The 24,135-nt window shown below is 38.0% G+C and overlaps 1 protein-coding gene across 3 annotated transcripts in view; it reads right to left on the bottom strand.

Annotated features, from left to right (window-relative positions):
* The window catches only part of ZRANB3 (zinc finger RANBP2-type containing 3), a 303,685-nt gene that overhangs the window by 76,263 nt on the left and 203,287 nt on the right, over window positions 1-24,135 (bottom strand). For all 3 annotated transcript variants that reach the window (XM_002685411.7, XM_005202542.5, XM_059878566.1), the window contains 2 exons: window positions 23,164-23,335; window positions 21,872-21,988 (listed from right to left, as the gene is read on the bottom strand). In XM_002685411.7, coding sequence (XP_002685457.2) covers window positions 21,872-21,988; window positions 23,164-23,335 — 289 coding nt within the window. The remainder of the gene's footprint in view (window positions 1-21,871; window positions 21,989-23,163; window positions 23,336-24,135) is intronic.

Here is a 24,135-nt window from a genome sequence, read left to right as displayed (position 1 = left end):
CTAAGGGAGCATGAGCTAAAAAAAGCTTCTCCTTAAGTTTTGAAGTCCTCAACCCCAGACTAATGGCAGATCTATTTAGATATCTGGTGTGCATGTGTGTGCTTAGTCATGTCCAACTCTTTGTGCCTAGATGGACTGTAGCCTGCCAGGTTTCTCTGTCCATGGAATTTTCCAGGCAAGAATACTGGAGTGGGTTGCCATTTCCTGCTCCAGGGGGGTCTTCTTGACCCAGGGATCAAACCCATGTCTCTTGCGTCTCCTGCACTGGCAGGCAGATTCTTTACCACTGTACCACCAGGCACATGATTTAAGGACACCTCTTCAAGCCCATATTAGTCAAGAAGAGGTGAACTGTGATTGGTCTCAGCAAGTCTAGTACTTTCATTCCCCAATGATTCTGCCTTATAGGGAAAATGGGAAGTCTGCTGGAGGCTTCAAAAACAAAAACAAAATAATGCTCAGTGACAAACGGACGTTACGGAAAACTTCCTTGCTTTGGATGTTACGACCTGCACTTGACACCAGGGCCTCCCTGGAAGCTCAGCTGGTAAAGAATCCACCTGCAATGTGGGAGATTCCGGTTAGATTCTTGGGTCAGAAGTTCCCCTGGAAAAGAGATATGCTACCCACTCTAGGATTCTTGGGCTTCCGTGGTGGCTCAGATGGTTAAAGAATCCGAATGCAATGCAGGAGACCTGGGTTCAATCCCTGGGTTAGGAAGCTCCCCTGGGGGAGGGCAAGGCAACCCACTCCAGTATTCTTGCCTGGAGAATCCCCATGGACAGAGGAGCCTAGCAGGTTACAGTCCATGGGGTTGCAAAGAGTCAGATATGACAGCACAGCACACTGCAGCAACTACCCTGGGGCTACTATGGAAGCTCTTGAGCAAAGTGGTGAACTACAGCAGCCAGAGTAGAAAGAAGAATCCAGATGCTTTAAAAAAAGAAAAACAACCCTTTATTGAGATATACTTCACACACCATAAGACTCACCCATTTAAAGATTACAATTCAACAGTTTTTAGAACATTTAGAGATGTGCATCCTTCACAATTTCAGAATATTTTCATTTCCCTAAAATCTTTCATCTCTTAGCAATCACTCCACCTCCACTGCAGGCCCCTGTATCAACCTAGCTCTAGGCAAACACTAATCTACTTTCTGTCTCTATGGACTGGACTGTTTTGACAGTTCATACAAATGGAATCACACAATATGTGGTCTTTTGTGACTGGCTTATTAGCACAATGCTTTCAATCCATGTTGTAGCATTTTTCAGTGTTTAACTCCTTTTTTTATTCCAAGTAACATTCCACTGTGAGGACATACCACATTATACTTGTCCATTCATCAGTTGACAGCCTCTCTGACTCTTGTTTCTATTCATTTATCTATTTCATCCTATAATGTTTCTTACTGATTTGTAAATTTATGATAGTTAATTCATCTTTTATCCTTTAAAACTATTTTAAATGAGGAAAGGAACATAATAAGTAAAAGAGAACATTGCTTATTTACCCCTCTAACATCCCTAGTGGCTCAAGATGGTAAAGAATCTGCCTGCAATGTGGGAGACATGGGTTCGATCCCTGGGTTGGGAAGATCCCCTGGTGAAGAGAATGGCTATCTACGCCAGTATTCTCCCTGGAGAATTCCATGAGTCCATGGGGTCACAAAGAGTCAGACATGACTGAGTGACTTTCACTTCTCTTCACCTGCCCTGCAGACCATCACAAAGAAAGGCTAGGAATTTGTCTTCTGCTAGGGCACTAAGGCTGTCACCAAGTATACCAGCTCCAAGTAAATATAATATGCCTAGCTGCTGCTAACAGAGAAGGCAATGGCACCCCACTCCAGTACTCTTGCCTGGAAAATCCCATGGACGGAGGAGCCTGGTGGGCTGTAGTCCATGGGGTCGCTAAGAGTCGGACACAACTGAGCGACTTCACTTTCACTTTCACTCCCTTTCCCCCTGCCAATGGTTGTTAATTTAGAAACCATTTCATCAACCTGAAAAAACATTTTCAAATCTGGTAGAAGACAGCTTTTTAGGGAAGAATGGTCACTCCATACTCTTGTCAGAACCCCATGCCAAAATTTTCCCACAGGAAACTTCCAAAGATAACTTGGGTGAATTATAAGAAGTGTGATTTTCTTATTGCTAGGCATGCTTATAAACACATCTGTAAATAGGAATCTAACATGTCTAATACAGCTAATCTTTTGACACTGACCAAGTTCTGCAAGCAGCCTATTTCACACCAAGAAGCAGAAGGGCTACAATACTGTATGTAAGAAGAGAGTAACCCAAATTTAATACCTTAACCAAGACAATTTTACAAAAGAACCTGGGATCCTAAACCTTTCCATAAAACTTTTTGGAACAAGATATTATTATAAACCAATTGTTCAATCTAATCTATCTTTTTATCTATCAGGCAAAGATGGATGAGAGAGACTATTCCCATGAATAATCTACTCCACTGTGTTAACCAAATTTAGGCAAAGTTAGAAAGTAAAGGCAACATTACTATGGACTTTAAAAATATTTTTCATAAAAAGTTTATTTCATGTGAGTTTGATCATAAAAGTCATTGATCAAAAGAGCTAATCTAATTCTTTAAAAACTGAATCAATTCTGAAAAACATTCTCAATCTCTTTCTAAACTCCATCCATTGATCACATCAATAAGGTAACCAATTTTGTATGACTCAGCATGAATAAATCTTATTTGGGCGTTTAAAATGACAACACATAGAATGTATAGATTTTTAAATTCTATATCTTCTCTTGCCATACCTGAACAGAGATGCTAAAAAATCAGTAACAGGGAAACAGAAGTCACCTTAAACCCATGGTCACCAACAAATATTACAATTATTCTGCTACCTTAGGGGAATGATAGGCAAGTGTATGTACTTAGTAGCCAAACTGTGCACGTTCAAATCCTGCCTCACTCGTTTACAATCTGAGAGTCTCTGAGCAAGTCACTTAAATGCTGTACCTTGGTTTCCCCATAAAAGGGGATAAAAAGTACTTATTACACAAAGAGTAGTAGTAAAAATTAAACGAGTTAGTGAATAAAATATGCTGGGGACAGTTGGCACATGGTAAACACTGTAAGAGTGTTAGCTCATATTTTTACTATATTTCTCCGGTAGACAGCAAAAACAATTAAAAAAAATCAGAACCTATGTCTCTTAATTCTTAAACTTACCACTGCCCAGAGAAAATAGAATTCATCATTTGAGAATTCTGTTACTTTTCCTTACTTTTTTTTTTTTTTACTCATTGTTCACTTCCTTTCCTTTCATACAAGAGACATATTTCTTCTCTTCTTCCTCCACCTGTGGACTTAGCCATTCCTGCCACCTCAAAATGGATTCCCTGATAGCTCAGTTTGTAAAGAATCCGCCTGCAATGCAGGAGGTCCCAGTTCGATTCCTGGGTAGGGAAGATCCACTGGAGAAGGGATACGCTACCGATTCCAGAATTCTTGGGCTTCCCTTGTGGCTCAGCTGGTAAAGAATCTGCCTGCAATGAGAGAGACCTGGGCTAAACCACTCTTAGTTCTTGAGTGGATATCTTCACATCTTTACTAAAGCCTTCCTCCATTCCACACAGCCACATAACTAACATACCACCTTCCTCCTCTAAAAAGAAAATATTGTTTTATTTGTACTTTACTATTACTGACCATCTCCTTACTAATACAGGAACCCTACAGCACCTGGCTCAGGCAGGTTCTTTACCACTGAGCCACTAGTGAAGCCCTCAGAGCCAGAGACGCTTTCCTCAAAAAAAAAAAAAAAAAAAAAGAACTGGCTCAGGAAGAGGCACCCTAGTCTCACAATATCTCAGTCCCTGTGCAGCAGGGAACACTGCAGTGACCTCACTGAACCTCATTGCATGGTATAAGTAGGATTCCCCCTGTTTAGCAGACAGAAAATCCGCTTTGTGTTGAAAGTAATTTGCCTGTGCAAAGTTTTTAAAGCACTAAGAAATGTTGCCATCCCCACAGTGACAGGAAATTTAAAGTTATGGGTTGATTTCATCATTTTCTTAGGAAAAATAACTGGCATTTCTCTTAAAATGGTTTTCTCTAAAGAGATAAGATTGCAAGGTACCAGAAAATAACTGAGAGTTAGCTAACCACGCATACAACTTACATCTGTTTTATTTCTAGGACAGCATTAGGCTGATCTTAAATCTAAAGAATCTGTTCAAGACTTGTTGCTGAGAAGGAGGGAGAGGATGTGGGAGTGACGGATTGGGAGTTTGGGATTAGCAGGTGCAAACTATTACACAGAGACTGGATAAACAACTAGGTCCTACTGAATAGCATAGGGAACTACATTCAATGTCCTGTGGTAAACCATAATGGAAAATATACAAAGGAATGTATAAATATGTACAGCTGCATCACTGTGCTGTACAGCAGAAACTAATACAACATTCTCAATCAACTACAATTTAAAAAAAGAATCTGTTCATTTTCACCTGTTAATATTCTCAACAAATATCACAGAGGAATAAAAATAATGGTATAGAGAAAGAAAAGTAATTGTAATTACCTCAGATTCTTCAACAATTGACTTTGTACTAGCAACATTAATTATTTTATGGTCATTTCCTTGGTTAGCACTTACCATTATCACTTATGCTTACCATTATCATTATTAAATTTCTTGTTAAGAAGTATCTGAAAAAGAGATCTCAATATTATAAAAGCAAACATGTTAAAAACTTCTACAGAGACCTCCCTGGTCAGGGAATTGGATCCCACATGCTGCAATTAAGCATTTGTATGTCACAACTAAAGATCCTGTACAGCCAAAAAATATTAAAAAACCAAAACTTATACAGCCTCTATCCCCCTAAGAAGTACAAGTATTTAAACTCAAATGGCAGAACAGCATAAATGTCTGTACAGCACATGGATGATATATGTCAACACCATTATATAGTACTGCATTGTATATATTAAAAATTATCATATTAATATGGCCTAATTTGCTGACATGACCTAATTGGAAGCACTGGAATTGTTATTCCCATCTGCTTAAGACATTGTTAAGGTGAAAATGAAAGTTGCTCAGTTGTATCCAACTCTTTGCAACCCCATTGACAGTAGCCTGCCAGGCTCCTTTGTCCATGGAATTCTCCAGGCAAGAATACTGGAGTGGGTAGCCATTCCCTTCTCCAGGGGATCTTCCCAACCCAGGGATCAAACTGGGGTCTCCTGCATTGTAGATTAATTCTTTAGCATCTGAGCTACCCGGAAAGCCCTCTAAGACATTGTAGGGTATGAAAAAAAGAGAGAAGGTGAGAAAGAAATCTATCCTGGAGGTTTATAAAAATAGGATAGATGGAGATCCATTTGTCTGGAAGACTTTACATGGTAACTCTGCCTGGAGTAAAGTAAGAGGCCAGATGGCCCGCCGAGGTCCTTTTGGGTCCATTGTTCCCTAACCACAATGAATAGAGAATGTAAAAAGAGTAATATAAATGGCCGTGGGAAGTACTTATTTCCTCAGAAGAGCTGACAAGGACAAGATTTTAGGCAGTAATTAAATATATGCCTCTAAAAATAGCATATCCTAGAGAATTCCCTGACAGTCTAGTGGCTAGGAGTCCATGTTTTCACTGCCAGGGGCCTGGGCTCACACCCTGGTCTGGGAACTAAGATCCCATAAGACTTGTGTCATGGCCAAAAAAAGAGAAAAAAGTAAATAAAATAAAATTGCATATCCTATAAATATACTTTTATACTTATATCCTATAAGACAGGGAAGCCTGGCATGCTGCAGTCCACGGGGTCACAAAGAGTTAGGCACGACTGAGCGACTGAACTGAACTAACAAGTATACTCACACAAATACATTTACTTGAAAACTCATTATTTTCTTCAAATTCCTTCTTTTTCTCATCAAGATTTTCAAATTTATATAAACTATCATTAGATAGTTATAATTATCTTTAAATTTCTCAACATAATTCTTCAAGTGATTCAATAAAAAGTAAAGCACTTCCAATATGATGCTACAGAGTATAAAACAAACCTGTTACCTCATGGCTTGAGTCTTGCTGAATTTGGCACAGATCATACTTAACGGGGAACTGTGTTCACAAACATCAATCCAGTCGGCCAAGCAAAAAATCTAGATCCTACTTTTACCAAACTCTCCTCCACATTCAATCAATCACTAATGTCTTAATATATTTTGAATTATTCCTTTCTTTCAATTTAAGATGTGGTACAGCCACCGCCCTTAGTTCAGATCATCTAGATTACCAGTGCAACATCCCTGCCTACAGGATTACTCCTTCCAGTGCATTCTTTACACACAGGCATACCTTGGAGATTCAATTGCAGATTCAACTCCAGATCACAGAAACAAAGAAAATATTTCAAGAAAGGGAGTCACATGAATTTTTGTTTCCCAGTGCATTCAAAACTTACATTTATACTATGCTGTAGTCTGTGAAGTGTGCAATAGCATAATGTCTAAAAGAACTATATACATACTCAACTGAGAAATACTTTGTTGCTGAAAAATGCTAAAAATCTGAGCCTTCAGCATGGTATAATCTTTTTGCTGATGAAGGGTCTTGCCTCAGTGCTGCTGGCTGCTGACTGGTCAGGGTGATGGTTGCTGAAGGTTGGGGTGTCTTTAGCAACATCTTAAATTAAGACAACACTGAAGTTGGCTGCATTAATTGACTCTTCTTTATGTGAACAATTTTCTTGTGCATGCAATGCTGTTTAATAGCATTTGACCCACAGCAGAACTTCTTTCAAACCTGGAATCAATCCTCTCAAGCTCTGTTGTGGCTTTTCCAACTAAATTTATGTCATATTCTAAATCCTTTGTCAGTTCAACAACCTTCACAGCATCTTCACCAGGAATAGGTTCCATCTCAATAAATCACTTTTTTACTCATCCACTGAAGTGACTGCTTCTAATGAAGAATTATCATGACTGTCTGCAAATCCCCACTGATGGCAATCTGTTCTGAGACTTAAGGGGCTGGGCCTGTGCTCTTAAAAGAAGTTCAGGCTTTATAAGGGCTCAAACAGAATGGACTCCAAAGGAAATTGTGCCTATCCTGTCGAGACCCTAGTCCTAGCTCATCATCCCTCAGCAACTTGAAAACAAGTGGTGTGGCTGCCCACAGTTTAGGCTCCTTGATTAATGGCTCTGAGGACACAGGCCATAAGAGGTGGCAGAAATGGTAAGTGGCCCAGATTTGGTTTCTGCTTTTATTGTGGAATGAAAGAGTGCTTGTCACATAATAAATACAGTTTTATCATGAGACTGCAGCATTCAGTTACATCTTGAGGCTCCACTTCTAGTTCTCTTGCTATTTCTGCCACATCTGTAGTTACTTCCTTCTTTGAAGTTTTGAACACCTAAAAGTTATTCACGAGGGTTGGACTCAAGCTTCTTTCAAATTCTTGTTAATGTTGCTATTTAGACCTCTTCCCATGAATCACAAATGTTCTTAATGTCATCTAGAATGGTAAATCCTTTCCAGAAAATTTTCAACTGAATTTTTCCAGATCCAAATTAGGAATCACTATCTGTGGCAGCTACAGCTTTATGATATGTATTTCTTAAAGAAAAATGTTGAAAGTTGAAATTACTCCATGATTCATGGGGCTGAAAAACTGATATTGTATTAGCAGGTATAAAAACAACATGAAGCTCAACGTACATCTCCATCACACCAGGTACTCTCAATGAGCAGTAGTATTTTGAAAGGAATCTTTTCTGGGCACTGTTCTCAACAGTGGGCTTAAAATATTCAGTCAATCATGATGTAAACAGATCTAGTCAACCAGGCTTCCTTGTTCCACCTGTAGAGCACAGGCAGAGAAGATTTAGCATAATTCTTAAGGGCCTTAGGGTATACAGAATGGTAAATGAGCACTCAATAGGTGAGAAAAGAGAAGCAAAAAGCAAAGGAGAAAAGGAAAGATATACCCATTTGAATGCCGAGTTTCAAAGAACAGCAAGGAGAGCTAAGAAAGCCTTCCTCGATGATCAATGCAAAGAAATAGAGGAAAACAACAGAATGGCAAAGACTAGAGATCTCTTCAAGAAAATTAGAGATACCAAGGGAACATTTCGTGCAAAGATGGGCTCAATAAAGGACAGAAATGGGATGGACCTAACAGAAGCAGAAGATATTAAGAGGTGGCAAGAATACACAGAAGACCTATACAAAAAAAAATTTTCATGACCCAGATAACCACAAAGGTGTGATCTCTCATCTAGAGTCAGACATCCTGGAATGCAGTCAAGTGGGCATTAGAAAGCATCACTAGGAACAAAGCTAGTGGAGGTAATGGAATTCCAGTTGAGCTATTCCAAATCCTGAAAGATGATGCTGTGAAAGTGCTGCACTCAATATGCCAGCCAATTTGGAAAACTCAGCAGTGGCCACAGGACTGGAAAAGGTCAGTTTTCATTCCAATCCCAAAGAAAGGCCATGCAAAAGAATGTTCAAACTACCACACAATTGCACTCATCTCACATGCTAGCAAAGTAATGCTCAAAATTCTCCAAGTCAGGCTTCAAGAGTATGTGAACCGTGAACTTCCTGATGTTCAAGCTGGATTTAGAAAAGGCAGAGGAACCAGAAATCAAATTGCCAACATCCGATGGATCACTGAAAAAGCAAGAGAATTCCAGAAAAGCATCTACTTCTGTTTTATTGACAAGCCATAGCCTTTGACTGTGTAGATCACAACAAACTGTGGGAAATTCTTCAAGAGAATGGAATACCAGACCATCTTACCTGCTTCCTGAGAAATCTGTATGCAGGTCAAGAAGCAACAGTTAGAACTTGACATGGAACAACAAACTGGTTCCAAATTGGGCAAGGAGTATGTCAAGGCTGTATATTGTCACCCTGCTATTTTACTTATATGCAGAGTACATCATGTGAAATGCCAGGCTGGATGAAGCACAAGCTGGAATCAAGATTGCTGGGAGGAACATCAATAACCTCAGATATGCAGATGATACCACCCTTACGGTAGAAAGCAAAGAAGAACTAAAGAGCCTCTTGATGAAAGTGAAAGAGGAGAGGGAAAAAGTTGGCTTATACTAATCAACATTCAAAAAACGAAGATAATGGCATCCGTTCCCATCACTTCATGGCAAATAGATGGGGAAACAATGGAAACAGTGATGGACTTTATTTTCTTGGGCTCCAAAATCACTGCAGGTGGTGACTGCAGCCATGAAATTAAAAGACATTTACTCCTTGGAAGAAAAGCTATGACCAACCTAGATAGCGTATTAAAAAGCAGGGACATTACTTTGCTGACAAAGGTCCATCTAGTCAAAGCTATGATTTTTCCAGTAGTTATGTATGGATGTGAGAGTTGGACCATAAAGAAAGCTGAGTACTGAAGAACTGATGCTATTGAACTGTGGTGTTGGAGAAGACTCTTGAGAATCCCTTGGACTGCCAGGAGATCCAACCAGTCCATCCTAAAGGAAATCAGTCCTGAATATTCATTGGAAGGACTGATGCTGAAGCTGAAACTCCAATACTTTGGCCACCTGATACAAAGAACTGACCCATTGGAAAAGACCCTGATGGTGAGCAAGATTGAAAGCAGGAGGAGAAGGGGATGACAGAGGATGAGATTGTTGGATAGCATTACCAACTTGATGGACATGAGTTTGAGCAAGCTCCAGGAGTTGGTGATGGACAGGGAAGCCTGGCGTGCTACAATCCATGGGGTCACAAAGAATCAGACACAACTGAGCAACTGAACTGAACAACCTGAGCACTGGCTTCAACTTAAGTCACCATCCACATTAGCTCCTGTTTAGGAGAGTAAACCTGTCCCTTTAAGCTTTGAACACAGGCACTGACTTCTCCTATCTAACTGCATAAGTCCTAGACGGCATCTTTTTCCAATATAAGGCTGTTTCATCTACAGTGAAGATCTGTTGTTTAATGTAGCCACCTTCATTAATTATCTTAGCCAGATCTTCTGAATAACTTGCTACAGATTCTACATTAGCACTTGCTGCTTCATCTTGTATTTTTATGTTATAGAGATGACTTCTTTCCTTAAACTTCATGAACCAACCTCTGTTACCTTCAAACTATGCTTCTGTAGTTTCCTCATCTCTCTCAGTCTTCAAAGAATTGAAGAGAGGTAGGGCCTTGCTCTAGATGAGGCTTAGGCTTAAGGGAATGTTGTGACTGGTTTGATTGTCTTTCCAGACCACTAAAACTTTTCCCATATCATCAGTAAGACAGTTTTGTTCGTTGGAGCAACACTTTTAATTTCCTGCAAGAACTCTTCCTTTGTGGTCACAACCTGGCTAACTCTTTGGTGCAAGAGGCCTAGCTCTCAGCCTACCTCAGTTTTCAACACGACTTCTTCACTAAGCTTGATTGTTCCTACTTTTGATGTAAAGAGACACACGTGCAGCTATTCCTTTCACTTGAACGCTGCTGAGGCCATTATAGGGTTATTGACTGGCCTATTTCAGAATTGTTGTGTCTCAGAAAATAGGGAGGCCTAAGGAGAGAGAGAGAGACAGAGGAATAGCTGGCTGGTGGAGCAGTCAGAACACAAACAAGTATCTTAGTTAAGTTAACTGGCATATACGGACACTGTTCAAGGCACCCCCAAAGAATTACAAAAGATAACTGATCCCATCAGAGATCACCATAACAAACATAACAATAATCACGAAGTTTGAAATATTACGAGAATTGCCTAAATGTGACACAGGGACATGAGTGAGTGAATGCCATTGGAAAAATAATGCCAAGAAGACTAGTTTGATGCACAGTTGCCACAAACTGAATTTGTAACAACAACAACAAAAATGTAATCTGCAAGGTGCAATAAAGCTAGGGTCAACAGAACGTGGCATACCTGTAGCCGCTGTTCTTTTTGTAAAGTGCAAATCATATCATTTTACTCTATTCCACAATATCTGATTGCTCAGAACCCTTAGGATAAATTACACATCTTACTTGTTCATTCCTTGGAATCTTGAACCCCAAGACTTGACCAAGTGTTTTCTCCCATGTCCCTCTTCAATATCCTGTTTTTCAGGCACTCAATATGCTCTATTGTAGTTGAACATTTATTTTTACTGTCTTCCCCAACAGACTCCAAATTCTTTGAGAGGTAGACACCAGGTCTTGTTCACCATGCCTCTCTCACACTAAGCATAATCCTTGCCACATAGTAGGCACTCAATAAATATCTGCTGAATTAGTTAGGAAAACACTTAGCCAAAGAAAGGAAGCTACATAACATGATTACCAATTTATAATGTGTGGTATTTTAAAAGTTCATTAACAGATAGATTTGGGAGAACTCTGAAACACATTTTCCCATAGAAACAATATTAAATGTAAGATACCTCCCTTCAATGTTACCTACAACTACAACATAGGTAAACTGTATTATCTATAATTACTTTGGACTCTACTGCATACCAATAATATTTCTGGGGACAATACATTAAGAAATCCAATCTGGTAATGCTATGAACTAATTATTTCTGGTTATAGCACACGAATTGACATAACAGTTATAACTTCATAGGTGGCTGAGGACAGAGGTTCTAATAGGCAGGGAAAGTAAAAGGACTGAAAACTAGGAAGTCAGGGTAGCCTTCTGCTACCGATAATCTTTGGGAATATGTTCTAAGCTGGAACAACTAACTTTTTTTCATGTCTTTACTTTTCTTCAAGGATTCTAGGAATTAGGTGCAACTTCCTATTGACTATCAACACTTCTGACTTCCAACTAGGGTTTCTTACCATATGCAGGAAATTATCTAAACTGTTCTCATATATAAAGGCTTCTCCCAGCAGGAGACGTGGGAAGATCCCCTGAAGCAGGGCATGGCAACCCACTCCAGTATTCTTGCCTGGAGAATCCCAAGGACAGAGGAGCCTAGAGGGCTACAGTCCATAAGGTTGCAAAGAGTTGACACAACTGAAGCAACGTAGCATCCATACATATCAACACTTCTGACTGCCAACTGGGTTTCTTATCATATGCAGAACATTATCTAAAAGGGTCTCATGTATGTTTTCCCTGGTGGCTCAGACGGTAAAGCGTCTGCCTACAATGCTGGAGACCCGGGTTCAATCCCTGGGTTGGGAAGATGTCCTGGAGAAGGAAATGGCAACCCACTCCAGTATTCTTGCCTGGAAAATCCCATGGATGGAGGAGCCTGGTGGGCTACAGTCCACGGGGTCACAAAGAGTCAGACACAACTGAGAGACAAAGAGTCAACACAACCGAAGTGATGTAGCATCCATACACATCAACACTTCTGACTGCCAACTGGGTTTCTTATCATATGCAGGAAATTATCTAAAAGGTTCTCATGTATATTCTTTTCTTTTCAGCTGTATTCTACAGTCGGTACTAAGAACAAAGAAAGCTAAGTGAGCAAGCAAACAAATGAAAAACAAGATAGTTATCGACTTTAAGAAAAACAACAGTTGTCAAAGAAAAGAAATGTAATTATAGCTCATTTGTGAAGTGTTTAACAGAGTCATTATACTGTAAACAATGAACACTGATCAAACCAAAAATTATGATATGGGAAAATGGAACTGGGGGGACGTATTGCAAATATTCTCTTCCCATCTATATTTTGCATTTGCATTTTCAGTGCCGCAGAAGAGTAACACTTTGAAACACTGTAATTTTAAGGGTTTGAGTAACACTTTTAAACGACATAAACTGTAAGGGTTTGAGTCCCATTTGCTTTTCCTTTAAAGAATGTACTCTTTGTATCCTATCTAAAAAAAAATGTTCCTATCCAAAGGATGGGATATTTTAAAATATGTACGCTACTAAAATTTTACAAATTAACTTTTATACGTGTATGATTCGCTTCAAGTTAATTTTTATGTATGGTGTGAAATAATGATCAAGGCTCATTTTTTTTCCTTTTGTTTATCTAACTGCCCTAGTATGAGCTGTTGAAAAGACTATCATTTCCCTATTATCTTGTCTCCTTTCTTAAGATCAGTTGACAATCAATATGAATATCTCCAGCCTTTGACTGTGTGGATCACAACAAATTGTGGAAAACTCTTAAAGAGATGGAAATACCAGACCCCCTGACCTGCCTCCTGAGAAATCTGTATGTAGGTCAAGAAGCAACAGTTAGAACTGGACATGAAACAACAGACTGGTTCCAAATTGGGAAAGGAGTACGTCAAGGCTGTATATTGTCACTCTGCTTATTTAACTTATATGCAGAGTGAAAGTGAAAGTGAAGTCGCTCAGTCATGTTTGACTCTTTGCGACCCCGTGGACTGTAGCGCACCAGGCTCCTTCGTCCATGGGATTCTCCAGGCAAGAATACTGGGGTGGGTTGCCATTTCTCGACTGGATGAAGCACAAGCTGGAATCAAGACTGCCGGGAGAAATATCAATAACCTCAGATATGCAGATGACACCACACTTATGGCAGAAAGCAAAGAAGAATTGAAGAGCCTCTTGATGAAAGTGAAAGAGGAGAGGGAAAAAGTTGGCTTAGTATTCAACATTCAGAAAACGAAGATCATGGCGTCTGTTCCCATCACTTCACAGCAAATAGATGGGGAAACAATGAAAACAGTGACAGACTTTATTTTTTTGAGCTCCAAAATCACTGCAGATGGTGACTGCAGCCATGAAATTAAGACACTTGCTCCTTGGAATAAAAGTTAAGACCAACCCAGACAGCATATTAAAAAGCAGAGACATTACTTTGCTAACAAAGGTCCATCTAGTCAAAGGTGTGGTTTTTCCAGTAGTCATGTATGGATGTGAGAGTTGGACCATGAAGAAAGCTGAGTGCCGAAGAATTGATGCTTTTGAACTGTGGTGTTGGAGAAGACTCTTGAGAGTCCCTTGGACAGCAAGCAGATCCAACCAGTCCATCCTAATGGAAATCAGTCCTGAATATTCATTGGAAGGACTGATGCTGAAGCTGAAACTCCAATACTGTGGCCACCTAATACAAAGAACTGATCCTTTGGAAAAGACCCTGATGCTGGGCAAGATTGAAGGCAGAAGAAGAAGGGGACAACAGAGGATGAGATGGCTGGATTGCATCACCGACTCAATGGACATGAGTTTGAGTAAGCTCTGGGAGTTGGTGATGGACAGGGAAGCCTGGCTTGCTACAGTCCATGTGGTCACAAAGAGTTGGAAACAACTGAGAGAATGAACTGAATTGAACTGATGAACATCTACTGCTAAGCTCTCTTTTCTGGTTCATTAGTTTAAATGTCTATTGCAATGTTATAGTAACTTTATTTTATATGGTGTGAGTCTTCCAACTTCATTCAGAATTATTTTGGCTACAGGAAGTGCTTTGTATTGGTTGCCACATAAATTTTACATTTAGTTTGTCAACCTGTATAAAAAATATTACAGGGATTTTGATTAGCATTATATTGAGTGTATAAATTAATTTATATACAAGAATGGACATCTTCACAATATCAAATCATCTGATTCATGAAAATGATCTATCTTGTCATTTAAGTTTGCTTTGTATTCTCTAAACAATGTTTTATACTTTTCAGTGAAATTTTTTTCTTGAATTTATTCCAAAATTAGCTCATACTTATTGATACTATCGTAAACTGTATTTTACAAATTTGAATTTCCAATTTTCCATTGCTAGTAATATAGAACTACAAATCCTTTTTGTATCTTGAACATGAATTCTGCAAACTTGATAAATCCACTCAGTTCTAGAAGGTTGAAGTGTTGTTTGTTTTTCAATGCAAAGAATCACGTTGTCCTTTTCAATCTGCACACATTTTCTTTCTTTTTCTAGCCTATTACCCAGCTATAGAAACAATGTTGAAGTTAACAGTGATGAAATGAATTGATAAGAGCAGACTCTTATTTTGTTTCTGATCTTAGGGAATAGTATTCAGTCTTTGAGCATTAACTATGATGTTGATAGTAAGTTTTCCAAAAATGCCTTTTATTGGGATGAGGAAATCCCTTTCTACTTCTAGTTTGCTGAGATGTTTTATCATGAATGATGTGGAAATCTATCAAACTGTCAGATTACATTACATAATTAATGTAATCTCACCGGAGAAGGCAATGGCACCCCACTCCAGTACTCTTGCCTGGAAAATCCCATGGATGGAGAGGTCTGGTGGGCTGCAGTCCATGGGTCACTAAGAGTCGGACACACCTGAGCGACTTCCCTTTCACTTTTCATTTTCATGCATTGGAGAAGGAAATGGCAACCCACTCCAGTGTTCTTGCCTGGAGAATCCCAGGGGCGGGGGAGCCTGGTAGGCTACCGTCTATGGGGTCACACAGAGTCGGACACGACTGAAGCGACTTAGCAGCAGCATAGTGCAATTAAACACTAGAAAATTACATTGGAATAATGATATTTTCTATCACTGTAATTCTATCATATCATATAATTCTATCATTTCGAAAATGTAAAAATGGTGCCATGATGTATGTAAACTTTTGATACTGGCTTCTGTCACTTAGTACAATGTTCTTGAGATTCATCCAACTTGTTGCATTTGTCAACAGTTCATTCCTTTTAATTGAATATTCCATTATATTAAAGTACTACAATTTGTTTGAAGGGCATTTGGGTCGTTTCCAAGTTTTTGGTTATTATACATAAATTCCTGTAAAGATGTTTGTGTAAAACCTAAGTTTTCATTTCTCTAGGATAAACATCAAGGACACTTACCTTGCATAATTTTGTTACATTTTAGGTGTCTTCTTCTTACCCACTTTTATGGTAGCTACCTTCTTACTAACACTGCTCTGACAAAGGAAAACACTTTCTATGTCTCATCTCTCCTCTCAACAAACTACTAAAAGAAGGAAATTTTCTCAGCTTAAAAAAGAGCATCAATAAAAATCTTAAAGAAAACATTGGAATTAATGGCAAAAGGCTGAATGGTTTCATTCTAAGATTAGCAGCAAGGGAAAGTTATTTAACACTACCATTTCTGTTCAAAATTATACTTCTGGTCCTTCAATGTGATACGCAATAAAAATAAAAGGCATACAGATTACAGGGAAAAAATAAAAGTATCTTTATATGCAGACAAAATGATATCTATGCACAAAATCCCAAAGAACTTACCAAAATGTCATAAGAACTCATAAGTGAGTGTAGCAAGATTACAAAGTAAAACGTCAATATATAATAATTAATAATCTATATTTAGCAGTGAAAAAGTAGAAATTTAAATTTAAAAATACTATCTACAACAGCATAAAAGACATGAAATAGCAAGAAAGAAATCTAACAAAATGTATTCAAGAAAATCAGAAAACATTGCTGGGAGAAATTTAAGACCTAAACCAAAGAAGAAGGAAACTCTTTTTATGGATCAGGAAATTCAATAATATTAAGAAAAGAATATTCAATACCATCTCACATCTGTTAGATTGGCTATTATCAAAAAAGGGAAGAAAAAAATGGTGCTGGGAAGAAAAAAATGGTGCTGGCAAGAATGCACAGAATGGGATCCCTTGTGCACTACTGGTAGAAATGAAGATTGGTATAGCTACTATGGAAAATATAAATTCCTTGGGATCTCACTTATATGTGGAATCTGAAAAAAACAAACCACCTTCCCTCCACCCCACCACGCTCACACTACAGGGAACAGACTGGTTGTTGACAGAGGCAAAACAAAGAGGGGCAGGTGAGTGAAAGAGGTAGAAGAGGTCAAAAGGTATAAACTTCCAGTTATAAAATAAATGGGTCATGGGATATAGCTACAGCATGGTGATAATAGTTAATAACACTACATTGAATGTTTGAAGGTTGCTAAAAGGGTGGCTCTTAAGGGTCTTCACCACAAGAAAAAAATTTTGTAAGTATATATGATGATGGATGTTAACTGAATTTCTTGTGATAATCAATTTGCAATAGACATAAACATCAAATAATTATGTCATATACCTGAAACTAATAGAAACTGTGTTGACTATATCTCAATTTAAAGACAGTCAATTCTTAAAAATTACAGATTCAAAATAATTCCAATGAAAATTGTACATATTAAACTAGCTAATTCTATAAATCATAAGGAAAAGCAGAAGACATATAAGAGACAGAACAATTTTGAAAAAGAATCAAGTAGAGGTGAACATTATGTGATTTCAAGCCTTATTATAAAGATAGAGTAAATCAAGCCAGTGTAGTATTCCTCTCAGGTCTGATGCATAGATCAATGAAACAGAACAGAGTTCAGAAACAGATTTATACATACATAACCAAGTGATTTTTTATGAAAGTACCAAGATAATTCAATAAGGGAGAAACTGACTTTCCAACTAAGGAGGCTGGAACAATATGAAAATCCATATGTAAGAAAAACAAAAAACAAACTGAACCTCCACCTTTACTTTACATCACACACACACAAAAATTATCTCAGGATTTCCCTGGTGGTCCAGTAGCTAAGACTCCATGCGCCCAGTGAAGGGGGTCTGGGTTCAATCCCTAGTCAGGAAGCTGGTTCTATATGCTGCAACTAAGGCCAGGTGCAGCCAAATAAATAAACAAATATTTTTAAAAAATTGTCTCAAACTAGCTCATAGACTTACATATATAATGTAAGGTTATAGTACTTCTAGAAGAAAACATTGGAGAAAATCTTTTTGAATCTGGATTAAGCAAAAATCAATTAGGACTCAAAACGCATAAAATATAAAAAGAAAATTGAGGACTTCCATGTTGGTACAGTGGATATGAATCCACCTGACAATACAGGGGACATGAGTTCGATTCCTGGTCCGGAAAGATTCCACATGACACAGAACAACTAAGCTTGTGTGTAACACCTACTGAGTCTGCTCCCCAGAACCTATGTGCTCAACTACTGAAGCCCACGCAGTCTAGGTCTCATGAGCCGCAGTTACTGAGCCCACATGCTGCAACTACTGAAGCCCATGCCCCTGCAGCCTGTGATCCACAATAAGAGAAGCAACCACAGTGAGAAGCCAGTGCACCGTAACAAAGAGCAGCCGTGGCTAGCCACAACTAGAGAGTGCCCGTGCACAGCAATGAAGACCTAGTGCAACTGAAAAAAAAGTAAGTAAATAATTTAGAGATCTCTAGTCTCCTCAAGAGACTAGAGATCTCTTCAAGAAAATTAGAGATACCAAGGGAACATTTCATGCAAAGATGGGCTCAAAAAAGGACAGAAATGGTATGGACCTAACAGAAGCAGAAGATATTAAGGAGAGGTGGCAAGAATACACAGAAGAACTGTACAAAAAAGACCTTCACGACCCAGATAATCACGATGGTGTGATCCCTCACCTAGAGCCAGACATCCTGGATGTGAAGTCAAGTGGGCCTTAGGAAGCATCACTACTAACAAAGCTAATGGAGGTGATGGAATACCAGTTGAGCTATTTCAAATCCTGAAAGATGATGCTGTGAAAGTGCTGCACTCAATATGCCAGCAAATTTGAAAAACTCAGCAGTGTCCACAGGACTGGAAAAGGTCAGTTTTCATTCCAATCCTAAGAAAGGCCATGCCAAAGAATGTTCAAACTACCACACAATTGCACTCATCTCACATGCTAGCAAAGTAATGCTCAAAATTCTCCAAGCCAGGATTCAACATACATGAACCATAAACTTCCAGATGTTCAAGCTGGATTTAGAAAAGGCAGAGGAACCAGAGATCAAATTGCCAACATCCGTTGGATCATCAAAAAAGCAAGAGAATTCTAGAAAAGCATCTACTTCTGCTTTATTGACTATGCTAAAGCCTTTGATTTTGTGGATCACAAAGAACTGTGGAAAATTCTTCAAGATATGGGAATATCAGACCACCTTACCTGCCTCTTGAGAAATCTGTATGCAGGTCAAGAAGTAACAGTTAGAACTTGACATGGAACAACAGACTGGTTTCAAAGTGGGAAAGGAGTATGTCAAGGCTATATATTGTCACCCTGCTTATTTAACTTATATGCAGAGTACATCATGAGAAATGCTAGGCTGGATGAAGTACAAGCTTGAATCAAGATTGCTGGGAGAAATATCAATAACCTCAGATATGCAGATGACACCACACTTATGGTAGAAAGTGAAGAGGAACTAAAGAGCCTCTTGATGAAAGTTATGACCAATCTAGACAGCATATTAAAAAGCAGAGACATTACTTTGCCAACAAAGGTCCGTCTAGTCAAAGGTGTGGTTTTTCCAGTAGTAATGTACGGATATGAGAGTTGGACCATGAAGAAAGCTGAGCACCAAAGAATTGATGCTTTTGAACTGTGGTGTTGGAGAAGACTCTTGAGAGTCCCTTGGACAGCAAGCAGATCCAACCAGTCCATCCTAAAGGAAATCAGTCCTGAATATTCATTGGAAGGACTGATGCTGAAGCTGAAACTCCAATACTGTGGCCACCTGATGCAAAGAAGTGACCCATTGAAAAGACCCTGATGCTGGGCAAGATTGAAGGCAGAAGGAGAAGGGGATGACAGAGGATGAGATGGTTGGATGGCATCACTGACTCAAGGGACATGAGTTTGAGTAAGCTCTGGGAGTTAGTGATGGACAGAGAAGCCTGGCGTGCTGCAGTCCATGGGGTCGCAAAGAGTCAGACACGACTGAGAGACTGAACTCAACTGAAGATAAATAATTGATAAACATGATTGTTTCAAAACTTAAAATTTCTGTTCTTGAAACAGACAATGTTAAGAAAACAGAAATGCATCCACAGACTTGGAATAATTATTTGTAAATGACAGATATGTTAGAGAACTTGTTTCTAAGATATATCAAGGGCTCATATAACCCAGTATAAATATGGGCTTGATGTGAGCAGACACTTTACAAAAGAAAATGAATGGCTAAAAACTAAATGAAAATATGTTCGATATCATTAGACATTAAGAAAAGGTAAGTTAAAATAACCAAGAGACACCACCCATACCAAAAAGAATAACTGAAATTTTAAAAAAGATTGACAATACCAAGTGCTGACAAAGATGGAGGACACTGGAACTCTCCTATGTTGATACTTGGAATGCAAAATGCTATACCACTTTGAAAAACAATTTGGCAGCTTTTGATGAAGTTAAGTCTATGCTTTCCATATGACCCAGTAGTCTTTGTTCCAATTATTTACTCATGGCAAATGAAAATGTGTTCATATAAAGACTTGCACATGAATGATTATAATACGCATGTCCATAAAAGCACAAATTGAGAATACTCCAAATAACCAATAACTGGTAAAGGAAGTTCTAAAAATTGTTACATTAATATAGATATATAAATATTAATATATCCATATATTGAAATACTATTCAGCAATAAAAATGAAAAAACTAATTTAACATGCAAAAACATGGATGAATATTCAAAAATTTTATGCTAAGTGAAACAAGCCAGACACAAAGCTATATACTATGGGATTCCATTTTTGTGACATTCTGAAAAACACAAAACTATAGTGGTAGAATACTTTGGCCACCTGATGCAATGCCAATACTTTGGCCATCTGATGTGAAGAACTGACTCATTGGAAAGGACCCTGATGCTGGGAAAGATTGAAGGCAGGAGGAGAAGGGGACGACAGAGGATGAGATGTTGGATGGCATCACCGACTTGATGGACATGAGTTTGAGTGAGTTCCAGGAGTTGGTGATGAACAGGGAAGCCTGGCATGCTGCAGTCCATGGGGTTGCAAAGAGTCAGACACGACTGAGCTGAACTGAACTGAATAGTGATAGAAACCAGATCTGTGAGCACCAAAGGCTAGAGGGAGGTGTGAAGGAAACATCCACAAAGGTGCGTGAGGAAACTTGGGGATAATAGAAATGTTCTCTATCTTGATTGTACTGGTGATTAACTATATATGTTAAGTTTCATCAAACAGTATGTTTTAAAAAGAATTTCACTATATGTGAATTATACCTTAACAAACCTCTTTTTAAAAAGTTATGTTATAAAGGAAATCTCAGATTTGGAGAAAGATGACATATTAGCATGTATAAGTTCAATGATGCTGGTAAAAACAGCAACAAACAATGTGTGATGAATCTATTTGATAGTCATTGAGATTTAAAAACTAACTCTCTAACTTGCACCTTTGGACAAACAGAATGTAAACACAACTATATCTGGAGGAATGTAAAAACATAATACCAATTAAAAATGATTGACATATAAAAAAGATTACTAGTAGCCATTTTGTAGTAAGACCATGGCAAAAGCTGGCAAAAATGATGAATATATGTAAGTCCTTTCAATGAGAAAGCATAAAATATACTCCCTCATCAAAGTATACCCATCTAAAGAAAAGGATCAATATATGAACAGGTATAGGGGATTTCCCTGGTGATCCAGTGGTTAAGAATCTGCCTTGCAATGCAGGGTACACTGGTTTGATCCGTTTTTGGGAACTAAGATCCCACATGTTGCAGAGCAACTAAGCTCACACCACAACTTACTGAGCCCGCATGCCACCACTAGGCAGTCTGTGAGCCATAACGAGAGAGCCTGTGCCCCACTGTGAAAGACCCCCCATAACACAACAGAGATCCCACGTGCTGCAACTAAGACCTAATGCAGCCAAATAAATTAATAAGCACAATCCTACTCCACATTTATTTATATGAATATGAATATATATATATAAGAAAACAGGTATAACAGTGCTCATTATACTGTTTACTTTGAATCTGTCTGAATTTTTCCATGATAAATACTTAAAAGAATTAAATGGCAAAGACATGATGCAGTATGCAACTAGGTTGCTTAATTTTAAAAATTAAATACATTAAATAATTTGTATCAACACAAACACAGGATGGTCAGGTAATGTGTACCTTGGCAATAGCAGTTTGTTTAAACATGCGAGTAATCAACCCCATGACAGTCTCGGTAGCACCTGAATATGGATCTCTCATTAATTTTTCCCACTCTTCAAAGCTGGAATTCAATTCCTATGTAGGAGAAAATAACAATGTTTAGAAATACAGTATAAAGATGACAGCAATTAATGTAATAATGAATCATGTCCTTCTTTTTTAATATATAAAAAATACATATATATATAACTTCTCAAAGATACCAGTGTGTTCATTTAAAAACATCAGTGTGGAGGTAGGTCAGACACATGTTTGTGCTAATGACAGAAAGCGATGAATAGGTGTGGGAGAAAATCAAGCCCTTTGCTAACACCATAAATCAAACAATTGCAGCCTTCTCTTACAAAGGGACATTTAGTAAAGAAAAAAATAAAAATTTAAGAAAAAATTTAAATAAAATAAAAATTTTAAGTAAAAACAGAAACAATGCACAGTAGCAAAAATATATATGGTAGCAGAGCATTTAATTTAATGGTATGATTTTATTTAAATAAGCATAAAGACTTGGGGAATATTGTCACATAAAAATGTGATATGATATTGACACTTTTATGTTTCTTTTCTTAAAAAAATGGATACAGAAAATAAGACCATTTTTATTTTACTTATACTGCTCAGTGTTTTTTTTTTAATATACAAAATGCTTATTTTAAGCTTTCAAGATAAAACAAGGCAATAAGTAGTATTTGCTGATAGTTATGTCCAGATGTGAAGAAATTTCAGAGATTACACAAACATCGTACTCCTCAAAAGTAAATGTAGATAAGGGCTGGGGAAAATACAATTTTGGTTTTCTAGTAAGTTGAACTTCACACTACAACATGGTCACGAAGTTTTAAGATTTCCAGAATTAGGGGATGCAACCAAATTATTCTAGAAGACAGTTACATGTACTTAAGAGTAAGAAACTGAACTTTTCTTGCTAATTACTGGGCTTCACACCCTACAAATACTTAGAATTCTTAGTACTAAGTCTATGCAGCAATTGAAGTGTTTTTTTCACCATTCAGCAGAAATATATTTTTTAAAGACTAAGACACTAAATCTTTTCACATTATTTGATGACTAAATTTAAATTCTTCCTGCTCTTTTCTTGAAATGATATAAGACAATTCATATGGCTTTTTAAATTAAACCTATTTTAAGACAGTGAATTTTTTCCTTCTGTGAAATATGAAATATGTGCAATCTTTCATAGTATAATTTCAAATGATTTCAGATAAGACTTTCAATCAAACATGGGTTCTCACCTTGGCTGCTGCTGATGGAAGATCAAATGGAATACGCTGTCTGATTTTAGGGGGCAGCTGGGTTAAAACTTCAGTCTTTAATCTTCTAATCATTATGTCACTTAATAGCTGATGAAGTTCATTAAGATTTGATGCCCCTCTGCAATCCCACTGAGATCTTCTACCAAAATATCTGTTAGTATGAAGAAAAAAAAAATGTAGCAAAGCTGGATGCTAGAGTAAGAAAACAATTTATCCAATGTTTTCTTCCTTTTAAGATAGGGAGCGACGATACTGTTTTTAGTTTTATTACTGAATGCAAATTAGTTTCAAAAAACTCTTCTTTAGAAATAGTAATGAATAAGATTATACATTACTGTCAGCTATAGGAAATGTTAATGTTTAAGCATAGTGTTTATGTTTAGTTAATATAAGGCTGACTCATTGGAAAAGACCCTGATGCTGGGAAAGATGGAAGGCAGGAGGAGAAGGGGACAACAGAGTATGAGACAGCTGGATGGCATCACTGACTCAATGGACGTGAGTTTGAGCAAGCTCTGGGAGTTAGTGATGGACAGGGAAGCCTGGCGTGCTGCAGTCCCTTGGTTTGCAAACAGTCGGACATGACTGAGTGACTGAACTGAATATAAGGCTGAGCAAAACTGATAACCCTGAATACCATTGGCATTTTTGGTGACCTCACATAAGGCACTATGTTTAGCAGATCTAGCCCTAACTAAGCACTGACCGCCAGAACACCAGTCAGGCTATGTAACAACCAAAACCACCTAAAACATTTTCTACAATTATAGGAGGCAATATTATCTCCCACTGAGCTTTTATGCCCAGCAGACAGATCACTTGGTGAGCTCTTCTTCCTTTGAACCACTGAAATGAGAGCAAAGGCAGGGAAAAAGGTACAAATGCCTTATGAACAAGAGATTGGGAAAGAAAACATCAGAGGATATTCAACAAACATTTAGAAGTCAGACA

Source organism: Bos taurus, chromosome 2, assembly GCF_002263795.3.
Source record: "Bos taurus isolate L1 Dominette 01449 registration number 42190680 breed Hereford chromosome 2, ARS-UCD2.0, whole genome shotgun sequence".
In the NCBI taxonomy this organism is placed as follows: domain Eukaryota; kingdom Metazoa; phylum Chordata; class Mammalia; order Artiodactyla; family Bovidae; genus Bos; species Bos taurus.
Note: the sequence above shows the minus strand (reverse complement) of the source record. Positions and strands in the feature narration are given on the sequence as shown.